Consider the following 14110-nt stretch of genomic DNA (forward strand, 5'->3'; position numbering starts at 1 on the left):
ATACAACACATTGCTTCTCTCTAGTAAGGATAACTGCAATAACTCAAAAGCTTTTGTCATCCTTAACTGAAATAACTCAGTACAAATTAATCAATAACAGATATATTATTTGAAACCTCAAAGGCTGTAGACTCCAGTTTAATAGTAAGCTAGGCTGTATTCAGGGAGAAGTTTGCACATTCTCCCCATTTCTGAAAAAACATTATATTAACTGTCCATCATAAATTGGCCTGGTGTGAGCATATGAGTCTTAATGAATGTGGGTTTAGTCCTGTGATGGACCAGCTTCCTTTTCAGGGTATGGGTACTAACTCACCATGACCAGGATCAGGATTCGAAAACCAGATGGAGAGGTCTAGTTATTTTCGTTTAGTGTACTAAACTATAACATGTAGTATTAGCTTTTGCTTCCAAGAAAGGATTTTATTTCTAGTGAGTGAATTTATCTTTAACCATTCAAATAAAACCAATATGTAATTACCAAGTTATTTTTGAGGGCTGTAGTGTCTTTTGCTTTTTGAAACAATAATTTACTGATCCAACCATTTTGTGAATTTGTGGTGTTCGTATGGTGAAAGGTGGAATATACGTTAAACTATTTGTTTTGTTTTCCTTTTAAATCCCAGATATGTGCAGGTTAAGTTGATTTATGGTTCTAAGATGACCATCTTTGGGGCAATGCAAGTTTATTGCATAAGTATAATAAGAATATACTTTATTAAAGTTTGGTTCCAGCCTAGAAATAATGTGGCATTATTAACCAGATTATGTATTATTGATGTGCTACAGACTGTGTTCTAGAAATCATCTTTTAAACAATTTAATAGCTGATTCAGCCCATCATTCAAAACTTGAACAAAAGCTGGATGTAAACTCACTTTGTAGCTGTGTCTTTCCCAGGTTCCCAAAATCGAGCAGTTCATGAGTTGACAGTTTAGGATCCAGCATGAGTCAAATATTTAACAAAAGAAATTTCTCGGTACAATAAATTTCATTTTAAAAAGGTTTAGTGAAAATTTGAAAAGGAAAAAAATTATTACACATGCAGAATAAAAGGCAAAAAAGTTTCTTCTATATTTCACTACAATGTGAGCTTTCTCATGTGAAACTTCAGTTACTTTCTATACTTGAAGATTGTGTTATTTCTCAATAGCAAACTTACTGAGGCTTTACTTGGTACATTCAGTACATTCTGTATGTACGGTTTGAAACTGCTTGCCTTCCTTGCCTTACCAACTGAAAGGCAGATCATAAAACTGGAACTAGTCTGTAGTGCGAAGGACAGGAAATAATGAGAGCATTCAATTTACAATTTAACTTGTGGGGGATATAATAGAACCTCCCATTAACTATGCACTTATGTTAACATAACTAAGAAAATACTTCTATCAATTTAACATAACCTGACTAACTAACATATGGCTCTTACACTCCTTTTATTCTTTAGTTTCACTTGAGGGTTGTTTTTTTGTTTCTTTTTTTTTACTGTCTTTAAATTCCCCAACCATCAGGTCTAAATGGAAAGAGGACATGTAGGCAGATATAGGAGCAAATTTAGTCATAGTTTAGTGGTGTTTTTGTTCTGAGGTTCCCATTTACTTACTGATACTAGCTGAAAGGTAATTTAGGTTGTTTGTTTTATATTTCACTGACTGTATTTAACACCTACTACTTTTTTTATTTGCTACCTGTCTAAAGCACAGATACATTTGACCTTTTGTCTGTTTTTATTGGCACTTGTGCACTAGAAGTAATAGTCATCCATCCATCCATCCATCCATTTTCCAACCTGCTGAATCTGAACACAAGGTCATGGGGGTCTGCTGGAGCCAATCCCAGCCAACACAGGGCGTAAGGCAGTAACTAATCCCGGGCAGGGCACCAACCCACCGCAGAGTAATGGTTATTTTTAATATATTAAATAGTGGAAAGGAAGAGAAGGTTAAGTGTTTTGGAAAACGTCTGTCAGAGAAACAGAATTTAAGGCTGCCCCCTAACATCCATGAAGGTATATTATTACTGTCTCTGACACTCAAGTTCTTGGTCAGGCCCTTGTTGTATCAACTCTGGACTACTAGAAATGCCTGTAACTGATACATGACCTTCCCAACTCCTCTGCATTTCTGCTGCCAACATAGTGCATTCTGTCCCTTTTGTGCTTCACTTTCTCTACTAAATTCCTGTCACGGCCACCTGAGTGACTGGGCTTCTCAATCTTAGTATATACATGTCTAAATTTTCTCTTCTAATTCATCAAGTCTCTTAACCTTGCATCCTTTTCCTCAGATGTAAGGAAAATTATTTTACTTTCTTTTTTTCTTTATTTTCCCAAACTAAAGGTTGGTTTCTTTATGTCTCTACTAGAAGGCTGGGTTTATAGCAAATACAAGTGAAGAAAGGTTATGCTTAAACTGAATAACACACTTGTGGAATGTTTTGCATTTTGCCATCATATTATAAAACGATCACAATAATACAACGGAACCCTTTTTCACAGACTGCAGAATATGAGAAATAAAAACAATTAGAGTTTAAACTTTACAGTTTAATGAAACAAAGATTAAAGAGGTGACATGATAAAAGTGTTAAAAAAAATTAGTAAATAAAGCGAATGCCAGCTGTTACTTTTAAACTGACTTCTACAACATGAATATGACAGCAGATCGTAACTAGTTAAGGGTAACCTTAGGAAGGATGTCTAACATTGGTTAAGAATGCATGACGCAAATAACAAAGCATTTTATTGGGAGTACAATAGAGACTGTTAAATCCCAGCCAAATTTTGGAAGCACTAGGTGAACAGGAAAAAAACAACCTTTGTTGAGCTGAATGTAATCTTAGCTGCATGTTTTTTGAACAAATCCATACAACTACAAGTTTACAGAGCAGGCTTAATATGCCAGTCCATACGAGAAAGATTTGACTGCCATAATGGTGGACCAAGATCTGTAGTTTGACTCCCTGAACTCCTAAATTAATAATTTCTCATCTAGTTTCTTTGCTAAATACACTACTGCAGTATTTGAACTACTCAAGGGTAATTTATTTGGTTAACTTTCCACTGTTGTCAAACATGTAAATAGATAGACAGATAGACCTTTAATTTGTCCCCAGGGGAAAATTAGTTTTTTTACAGAAGCTCTTTAAATAAATACATACATAAATAGGCAGATAAATAATAAATATACACACACATCTGAATGACAATAAAGCAAGAAAATAAAATGAAAGACTTATCTGTCACTATCACAGTGAGGCATTATGCAGATGTATAATGTTCATCTTATCTGTTCAAAATTGCTTATTCATTGTAACTGTTATTGCTGTTTTATCTGATGTTTTATTTGGATTTTAAATTTTCTAGTTATTGAATGTTTATTTTTTAACCTGATTGTACAGTGACCTTGAGTTTTTTGAAAGGCGCTTCAAATAAAATGTATTATTATTATTTATTATTATGTATTGCTACTGGTACAAAGGATCCCCAGTAGTGTTTGTTGACGCACTTCTGCTGAATAATTTGTTGGCTAAAAGTCCACAGTGTTAGTGTGTCAGAGAGAAGATATGCAGCATTGTTTATAATGGCACTCAGTTTTTGTTTTTATTCTCTCCTTTGATACTACCTCTAGTGGGTCCAGAGTGTGTCCTTTAAGTGAGCTTGCCCTTTTCATTTGCCTGTTGATTCAGTGGGCCTCTCTTGAAGTGATATTACCAGCCCAGCACATCACAGCATAGAAAATTGTACTGGCCATTACAGTGTTATAGAAGATGTGAAAGATGTCACTTCCTACATTAGTGGAGTGCAGTCTTCTAAGGAAACAGATCTTGCTCTTTCCTTTCATATATAGTTACTCTATGTTCCGAGACCAGTCCAGCGTATCATTAATGTGGACCCCCGAGTACCTGTAGGAGTGGTCTACCAGTACTTTTGTTCCTTGAATAGTGACAGGACATAGAGGGTTCATGGTGCGGCGATTGTCAATAACCAGTTCCTTGGTTTTGCTGATGTTAAGATGCAGACAATTCTCTTTACACCAAGAAACAAACTCTGCTACTTGACTCCTATACTTTCTCATCCCCTTATCAATACACCCAAAGTGCAGGTCTACATGGGAATTTCTGCAGGTGACATGATTTGCTTTATGATTATTGTATATTGTCTTTTGTAAAAGCGTCTGCTTTATTAAGTGAATGATAAATATAACAACACAATACACTAATGCATTGTCATTTTGTTTTTAATTGTATTAATATAGGGTTTGTAATGTTTAATCATAATTGTTTGTAATATCCCCATAATCATCATCAGTATTCATGTGTCTAACTAAATGTGTATTCTGTGTAAAAGGTGATTCTTAATGTAATCTTTCACATCTTCAATACATCTACTTTCTGTATAACTTGTACTAATGACAAAATTTTTGTTTTACTAGGTCTAGTCTCCCATTTAGTAGGACTTGGAACAGAACATCTTCTAAAGACAGGTGGGTGCATTGTTTAGAAGTAACATATTTATTATTATGTTATCTTTTGTATATCTTTACTATTTTTTGTTGCACTATTGAATATCATTCTTTAATTCCTTTGTTACATTTGTCTGGAGGTCTTTGGTAACATTCAAACAGATATATTTATGCAAGGAAAGTAGCCTATTTGATAAAGTCACTGGCGCTTGTACTGTTGGTCTTTTATGTTTAACAATTTCAGATTGAAATGTAATATATCCTTCTTGTTAAGTGTCGTTCCTTGTCTGATTGGTTTATTTCTATATAAACAGAAGTTTGCAAAGGTAACTATTCTGTAATATGAGTGGCAACTTTTAAACCTGAGATATTCTATAGATTTAAATAAATATCTAAAACTACTAGCTTCTAAAGTGGCAAATGACTAAGCTTTGACTCACAACCCAGAGTTTAAAATAAACAGGTCTGATTTAATGTTACATTGTTAAAAAGATTCACAAATGATCTGACACTGATAGTTATAAATTTCAGGTTCTGTTTCTTGTTTACTTGTGTGTTCCTTTCACTGTTGATGTGCATGGGTCAGGTCATGTCAGTAACTCAGCCCATACATTTTTATCCTTTCAGGTTTTCATTGGTGCTGTGCATCCTAGCCTTTTTTCCAATAACTCTGCCAACTCATATCAACTGGGCCTTGTTTTATTTATGGACCTTTATACCTTCCGGATTATATTTTTGTGTTCTTCCACGTGTTTCTACACTGCTTGAAGCTCCAATATTATAGAGTTATGATCTGTAACATTCTTGCAATTTCTAGTTTATAGTTAAATTAATAATATATCTTGTAACATTTTTGCATAAAGGTTTTGAAGAAAGGTTTGTCAAAAATGTCATTGTATCCATCACTGGAAGATTTAAAAGTGGATAAATTCATTCAGGTAAGAAGAAAAATATTTTTATGGTATAAATTTTAAATAATTTCTTTCATATTCATTTTCTAAAGTAAATGTTGAACAAATTCATTTCTTCATTTTTCATTTATTGGTTTTCAGAGTACAAGCTGGGAAACTAATCATGAATGGTATGCCATTCCTGTGAAGGGCACTGTTTTTCAACTTAATACCAGGTCAATTTAGCATCAGTGTTTAATCTTACATGCACATCTTTTAGATATGGATGAAACTAGAATACCTGGAGAAAATGCCCATGAGTACAGTGTATACTCCATGCATACAATGACTAGACTAGTAGCTTGACACAGGTGTTTGTGCTAATGCCAATGCTCACTCCACTCGTGAAAAATGTTTATACTTTTTTCAGTCCACCTGTTTTTACTATATTGTATTTGTTAATTAATTTCTCAAATTGTGGTGAAATTCAAATAAGGGGGATGCATTTCGAAATCTTGTTGTGGCCACTATGGGGCAAATCGGAGCCCTAAACCCCAGACACAACTGCCAAGACACCGCCCCAGGTTCGATTAAAGGATATTTTAATTTGGGATATACTGAAATGTAAGGAAACCGGTACTGGTCAAGGTTGAAAACTAACTATATACCTTTACATCCATAACTGGAATGTTAGAAATGATAGCTTGGATTATGGAAGAGTGAAGAATGGAAAAACAGAAATTTAACAATGAGGATGTGTAAAGTACAACACCTTGGGTACAATTGGTACCTCTTAGGATTTTTGTTTTTGGATTAAATCTGATCTGACTTTACATTGTAATGTTTTCTTGATATTTTTAGTGTAAAACTGAGAAATTGTTTGTGGTTAAATGTAGGCTCAATTACTTTTAAATACCAAGAGAAAAGTAATAGCTGCTGGTTATAAAAAGTAATTACTGGCATCTCAGTTTTGTTTAGAAACTTGAATGTTGTTTATAGGCCATTTTATTATTGTAACCACCATTACACCCAAAAACGTCTCTCTTACTTTTTTAAATTTTCATTAATTCTGTTCTGCTTATATGATTTATTGACTTTGAATTTAGTACTTAATTTAGACACTGGAAGATACTGTAGTTCCTTTCATGAGCCACTTTCTTTTTAATGGTTTATGTTTATGTTAAAATGACCATGGTAAATTTTCAAAAACTCTTGTTGCTTGGTGGCTTTCTTAATTCTCATTGAATATTTTATGTACAATATGGTGTAAGCTCTAGGCAGCCTATTTTCCTTTGCTCAGGTGACCTGTTGAGGGCTGGTTAACACGACAGCTCACTTTTCACCCTGCATAAGCCGGTAAAAACAGAAGATTCAAAGCGCAGAAATGGAACTCAAAACAATCTCAACTTCTTTATCCACAATGTTTTCTCTGAGGGCGGCACGGTGGCGCTGCTGCCTCACAGTATGGAGACCCGGGTTCGCTTCCTGGGTCCTCCCTGCATGGAGTTTGCTTGTTCTCCCCGTGTTTGCGTGGGTTTCCTTCCACAGTCCAAAGACATGCAGGTTAGGTGGATTGGTAATCCTAAATTGGCCCTAGTGTGTGCTTAGTTTGTGTGTGTGTGTGTGTGTCCTGCGATGGGTTGGCGTCCTGCCTTGTGCCCTGTGTTGGCTGGGATTGGCTCCAGCAGACCCTGTGTTCGGATTCAGCGGGTTGGAAAATGGATGGATGGATGGATGTCTTCTATCTACAGTATAGAGTTGTCCTGATGTGGTAAAATGAAACATGCTGTTTAGGACTGATTTCATCTGCTTCCCCTAATTTTATTTCAGCATATGTTTTTTGGTTATACACACACTGGTCTAATAGCAAGTTAGCGTGATAGTTTTTGGTTATCTTGTTATTTTTACATTACTCTTAATGAGAAGTTGATTAAGAAAAAAAGCAAATATATGAAAACTTCTAAAACTTTAGAAATAGTTCCCTGTCAAAAAAACTCACTACATTATTACACTGAATTAACAAAAGAAGTGACCCTAAACTTACAAAAAGGGTTCAAGTAAATATAGGAACTGAGTTTATGAGTCCTGTTTTAGTGTGACTGCATTGTTGTCTGTTGCTATAGTGAGAGGCTAATTCCTTTGTAAGCAATCCCCATTTGGAACTTGACCACATTAAATTCATGTTATATAAATTTTTATTTCCATAATTTATTGTAGCTGTTAGGGTATAACAGTAAAATCACTAATATGTTGTAGAAGCAGCTATGCTTATTATGTATATGTTTCTGTATGTACTGTATTTTTTTTTAACTTGGAAGTTTTTTTCATTCTCATCATATATTTTTTACATAACACTACTTGAGAGTTTGCTGTTTTAAATGTAAATATGGTTATACAGTGGAACCTTGGTTCACGAACGTCTCGTGCAGCCTGTGCAGCGAGCAAGAGAGAGAGAGCGAGAGAGCGCGTGACACACACACACACACACACAGAGGCAGCGCGAGAGAGAGACGCAGACACAGAGGCAGCGCGTAGAGAGAGACGCAGACACACAGGCACCCTGTAGAGAGACGCAGACTCACAGGCACCCTGTAGAGAGACGCAGACTCACAGGCAGCGCGTAGAGAGAGACGCAGACTCACAGGCAGCGCGTAGAGAGAGACGCAGACACACAGGCAGCGCGTAGAGAGAGACGCAGACACACAGGCAGCGCGTAGAGAGAGACGCAGACACACAGGCAGCGCGTAGAGAGAGACGCAGACACACAGGCAGCGCGTAGAGAGAGATGCAGACACACAGGCAGCGCGTAGAGAGAGACGCAGACACACAGGCAGCGCGTAGAGAGAGACGCAGACACACAGGCAGCGCGTAGAGAGAGACGCAGACACACAGGCAGCGCGTAGAGAGAGACGCAGACACACAGGCAGCGCGTAGAGAGAGACGCAGACACACAGGCAGCGCGTAGAGAGAGACGCAGACACACAGGCAGCGCGTAGAGAGAGACGCAGACACACAGGCAGCGCGTAGAGAGAGACGCAGACACACAGGCAGCGCGTAGAGAGAGACGCAGACACACAGGCAGCGCGTAGAGAGAGACGCAGACACACAGGCAGCGCGTAGAGAGAGAGACGCAGACACACAGGCAGCGCGTAGAGAGAGAGACGCAGACACACAGACAGCGCGTAGAGAGAGACAGACGCACACACACGGGCAGCGCCAGAGAGAGAGAGAGAGAGACGCAGACACACAGGCAGCGCCAGAGAGAGAGAGAGACGCAGACACACAGGCAGCGCCAGAGAGAGAGAGACACGCAGACACACAGGCAGCGCCAGAGAGAGAGACACACAGACACACAGGCAGCGCCAGAGAGAGAGAGAGAGAGACGCAGATACACAGGCAGCGCCAGAGAGAGAGACGCGCACACACACAGGCAGCGCGAGAGAGAGCTGGACGCATAAGGTAGGAAGGCAGTTGAAGAATGCACTGGGCTTGATTTTGTTTTCACTTCTGTTTACAGCGATCGGTTCGTAGAATGCATTGTTGCAATGTTTTTTCTTGGTGGTTTATTAAATTACTGATTTTTTCAAATGTTCTTTTTTTTTCCCCTGTGGTTAAAACTCATTAAAAAAAAAAGTGTTTTTAGCCAGCGGTTAGTAGCGCTATAGCGCGAACTATGGCAGTGTTAGTTTTCTCTGTTGTTCAAGGTTTTCTCAGTGTTATTCAATGTTTTTACATTTAGTTTACTATTACGCTGTGCATTCTATGGTTTAATTAACTATATTTGTGCTTAAAAACTTAAAAAAGATATATATTTACATACAGTTCGTATGGTCTGGAACAGATTAATTGTATTTACATACAATCCTATGGGGGAAATTGCTTCGGTTCATGACCAAATCAATTTACAACCAGAGTTTTGGAACGAATTATGGTCGTGAACTGAGGTTCCACTGTATTGTTTTTTTCTTTTTGTCATCTAGGCCCAATCTGCTTATGAGCCAAACCCTCCTCTGACAAATGTACTACCAGAGCCATCATGTTTGGAGAATGTTGAAGCAGTTGTTGAAGACAAATCAAGTATGATTATTTCCTCAAATAGATTGAAATGTTATGGTTTGCTTTCTTTACAAAACAGTGAAGTATTCATAGGTAAATATTGGGATCTATGTATGAGTCTTTTCTAAATGCTTGGAAGAAGTATAGCATTTGATTTCAGAATTCTTTTCCATTGGCCATGTTGCAGAGTGTTAAAAGAATTGAATATTTTATGTATTCCTTTATTTTTTATTTCCTCATCAAATATATAGTAGGCCTATTAAAAACAATGTTTAAATTTAACATTCTGTAATTATCACATTGAGCAAAAAATAATGTATTTCATTGCTTTTTTTATCTGGTATTATGATTGGCAAAACCTGTTATTATCAGAATTATTTTAAAGTAATTTTTTATTATTTATTTTGAAGATAAGTACTATGACAGAATTAGCTATTAAAGGCAAAATGTATGCTGCATCTTCCTCTACTTACAGACATTTATTAATGACTAAAGAGTAGGTGTTCCTAAACTTTTTAATCTAAGGATGAAAATTAGAAAATCACTACCATACTGGGACTCAATAAGATAATTATTACCATAACTACAGCAGGGCCATACATTGACAAACAGCAATGGCCATATAATAAAATAGCAGTAAATGTTTTTGTTTCCATTCTAACCTATTTCTTACTGAATTTTACTAAAAGATTAATGTGGGTTATTGTTAATAAAACTATAATTATCATTCAAAACAGGGAATAGATTCCTAAGGTGTCTCACTGCTGGTATAAATGCCAAGCATAAGCTTTAGTAAAGTTGAGAGAAGAAATTCCTTATAACAGATGGAGTGCGAGGATTCCATTGATTTTTTGAAAGAGCAGTATGAATGGTCATAGGTGTGTGCCATATTAGCAAAAAATTATATCTTGATATTTTCTTGGACTTTGATAATAATGGTAATTATACAATATTTTGCATGCTTTAAAAATGTATCTGTAAAAGTTATATTAATCATATGGTCTTCTGGCAGCAACCATGATGCCAGCGCATCATTCAGATGTTGCATAATGATGTCGCCAGTGTGGTCTTCTGGGAAGTAGGATGTTTGCAAACACTAGTTTAGCAGTTGTCATGTTTAGTCAATGAAATGCACTTTCAAGGACAGGTATGGCTTGGATGTTCGGCTTGACCATAAATCTGTTGTTGTGGCAAAATGTGAAACCATCTGCAGTTTATGTGTCAGAGTTTTGTGACATGACGTGAATCATACAATTTAGGCAAATCTGTTTGAATGAAATATTTTCAACCAGGCAGTGTGTATCATGTGTCTAAAATATTTAAAAGTTGTTTGAAACCATCCCTCTCAACCGACTGAATTATGACCATCTTCTTTGTGATGCAATTGGTGACAGTATTTGTTATTTCAAGTCATCTGTTGCTTTTCTCATCGTACGGCACTTTTTTGCAGAATGAGTCTGCTAAAGTTTGCTGAGTGTATTTTTGTTCTTGTACCTTGGGTGATTTAAACCTGTCATGGACAGCTGACTCCTGAAGCTTTTCATATTCTTCATATTCTGTGCAGTGGTTAGTATGCAGATGGTGAAACAAGTAAGTTGTCAAGCTGTCTTTAACTGCGCCTGATTTCTGACATACTTTACAGAATGCAGTTATTTGAGCAACATCAATCTTTTCAAAGCCAACCCACCTCCACATGAGTGAGGATGATCCAAATCTTGCAATTAAATCTAATGATATATATTGTGAGGCTGTTTTATCACCTGATACTGTTTGCTCACTCATTTTTAGGAAGTTATGCTAGCTTAACTTGTGGAGTGCTGACCGTGCATGCCTATATGCTCGCTTCGCACATGCACAGTATTCTATACCATTACGTTACATGAGACAGTGAATCTGTGGACTCACAAGCCATGTTTTTGATTGTTTTTTGCAAAGTAAGTAACATATATGATCATTTCAGCTCACACATCATTAAAACAACAAGATATTATCGTAGTTGTTACATATCACACCCTCCTAAATGGTTACTTAATTTAGTCACTTGACTCATGGCAAAGATAGCATTTACCTCTGCAGCTTCACCACCATTTCTCCATCTGCTAAGGAGCTTCAAGCTTGTGAAACTGGGAAAAGTGTGGCAGATTAAGTTGCCATTGACCCCAATGATGGCCTTGGTGCCCGCAGCTGGCATTCCCTCTTGTACCCAAGTAGTCATGACCGGGATGATCCAGGTAATGAGGACTTATAACTTAGCAGTCGGTGGTTGATGCAAATGTGCAATACTTTTATTTTCACAACAATCCAAAAGTCATAGTGCAAAAGTGCAGTGCAATAAATAGTTGTATAAAAACAGTTCCACTTCTGTGAAGGTTAAAATCAGTAAGAAATAAATACAATACATAAAACCGTGCAGTCATTGGGCTGCTTTTTCTCTCTCTCCCTCTCCCAACCCAACATGTCTTCATTTTTCCATCTCCACATCTAACCCTTCTGGTCTCCTTAGCAGGTGGATACACCAGCAGCTGCGGTTCCATCCTTCAGTGCTCATCTGCAATGATATTTAGAGCTGGCCCAATGTCTTCCATAAGCTTTCACTCTCTTTGTCTGGTGAATCCTTTGGAGGGCACCTCTTTTGCACCCCACTCCTCCATAAATGATCAGCAAGGGGCAATCCACCGCACTGGCCTAACACCCCCATTCTGCCTTCTGTGCTCTTTACCGTTCGCTCTTCTTTTGTTTTCTTCCTGTCTTGTCCCTTGCCCAGGCTGTCCTTCATGCCTCCATGTGTGCAGTGTCCTAATTATGACCCGCAGAGAGCCAATGAGGAAATTGGAAGTACCACTCACTCACATGCAAACACAATCGATCATCCCAAATCTCCCCATTAAACATCCCAGGGATACACAAACACACATACCCATGTGGCCACACCTTTTTTATTTTAAAACCTTCACCACCATGGACCTGTAGTGTAGTTCACCTTAACCCCACGTGAGAAGTGTGAAGCAGGACCAGTGATTAAACTGTGCATGTAAATGGAAGAGGCAGATAATGGAGTCATTACAGAGTAACTGTTGAAGGAGAGTCTCAAAACTCTGATCAGAAACTGGAGATCTGTTTGCATAATTAAATCAGTGAAAGAAGACAGCCAAAAGATGCATCTGCAGCTCTACACAAGAGGTTCGCTTATCCACATATAATAAACAGGTCACTAGATAGAAGTGCAGTGTTAAACATTTCTGCTCACAGCATCCATTAGCGCCCAAGATCCATGCTAATGTGTCTTTACCACATCACACAACTACTTGGGAAAAGAAGATAGAAGTGGTCACTGAGGATAGCAACTTCGAAAAGAAAGCTATGTAATGGCTTTGACAATTCTGAAAAGTCTGAAATGGAATGACCTTGCATTCCATTAAGCAAATGAGCAGCTTCGATGTTCAGCTTCAAAAATAGTGTTGCAAGAAGCAAATCTTCCTTGCTGAGGCATGATAAACTTAATGTAAAAATCTTTTATATAGCTCTGTTATGGATTTGGATTTGATGCATTTTGTAAAGGTGAATGCTCAGCACTGACCGCTTAATAGCCACTAAGGCTTCATTCAGCATATAAAATTGCTACGGCATTGTATGTACATCCCAATTGTACTCGCTTCCCTCCACAATACCCCAAAAATTGTTGCATTCTTGTGTTGCACCAGTTATTTTCCTTTTGACATTTCAAACTAGAGCCACCATTCCTTTCACCTCATAAGCTTGTCTGTGTCATTTCTTTCTCTCCCCCAAACTTATGGGTCTTTATGATGGTATCGTGGGGAATATTTATTGTATTTTTGTGCTAGAGAAACAAAAACTCTGATCCGTTGATGGCGTTTCCCATACTACAGTAGTAACTATTATTCTAATTACTGGATGTTACATCATTCACTGCAGAATTTGCTCTTTGACAAACTCAGCTAATTCTACAACATAATTAAGTAGCGACCCATCACAAACATGTCAGTGACCTAATTTAAGTTGTGATAGATAAAGAAACATTGTTCTAGTGTATACACTGCCATCTCAGGATGTGAGCCTGCTCACATTTCAAGTAGTGAATAAAACTACTGTAGAAGTCTACAGAGTCTTTAGTTATAAGATTGAATGTCACTATTCAAATATAATTCAAATCTATTTTTAAAGAGTCTTATTCAGAGACAAAAACTAGCATTCAGATATAACAGAATGGTTGTTTGCTTTACCTTTCCCTAATGCCAGTATTATGTTACTAAAGACATGATATGCATTACTGTGGTATTTTTACAGATCTGCTTTTGCATATCACTTTCACAATCAGCCTTTTTGTAATATTGAATGATTAAATTGTATTGTTGTCTGTAAAAATGGACAGCCGTTTGTTTCTTAAACAACGCATTGTAGACTTTTTTTAAGACTTTTTTTTTCTGTAACAACTTAGCTATACTAAGAACAGATTTTTAAAAATGCCTTGGTCACTCTAAAAGTATCTTGCAGGGCCTGATCCTGTTTCTGTTCAATCTTAACTTAAGATACACATGCATAGCAGCAGGCAAAACCTGATTTCTTTTCTCATTAATGACAATGGAAAATAATTACCATATTTCTGATTTTCATTTTATCATAATAGCTTAAAAATTACTTTTAAAGAGATTTTTGGGTTTGAAGGGGGTGGGTGGGACTTGC

General features: G+C 37.2%; 1 protein-coding gene across 1 annotated transcript in view; it reads left to right on the forward strand.

Moving 5' to 3' along the window:
- Positions 1–14110, forward strand: part of sdcbp (syndecan binding protein (syntenin)) — a 48452-nt gene that overhangs the window by 14124 nt on the left and 20218 nt on the right. Inside the window, exons 2-4 of the mRNA XM_028803558.2 lie at positions 4434–4484; positions 5327–5401; positions 9334–9430. Of these exons, the coding sequence (XP_028659391.1) occupies positions 5351–5401; positions 9334–9430 (148 nt within the window). The 5' untranslated portion in view covers positions 4434–4484; positions 5327–5350. The remainder of the gene's footprint in view (positions 1–4433; positions 4485–5326; positions 5402–9333; positions 9431–14110) is intronic.

This window comes from Erpetoichthys calabaricus, chromosome 6 (assembly GCF_900747795.2).
Source record: "Erpetoichthys calabaricus chromosome 6, fErpCal1.3, whole genome shotgun sequence".
In the NCBI taxonomy this organism is placed as follows: domain Eukaryota; kingdom Metazoa; phylum Chordata; class Cladistia; order Polypteriformes; family Polypteridae; genus Erpetoichthys; species Erpetoichthys calabaricus.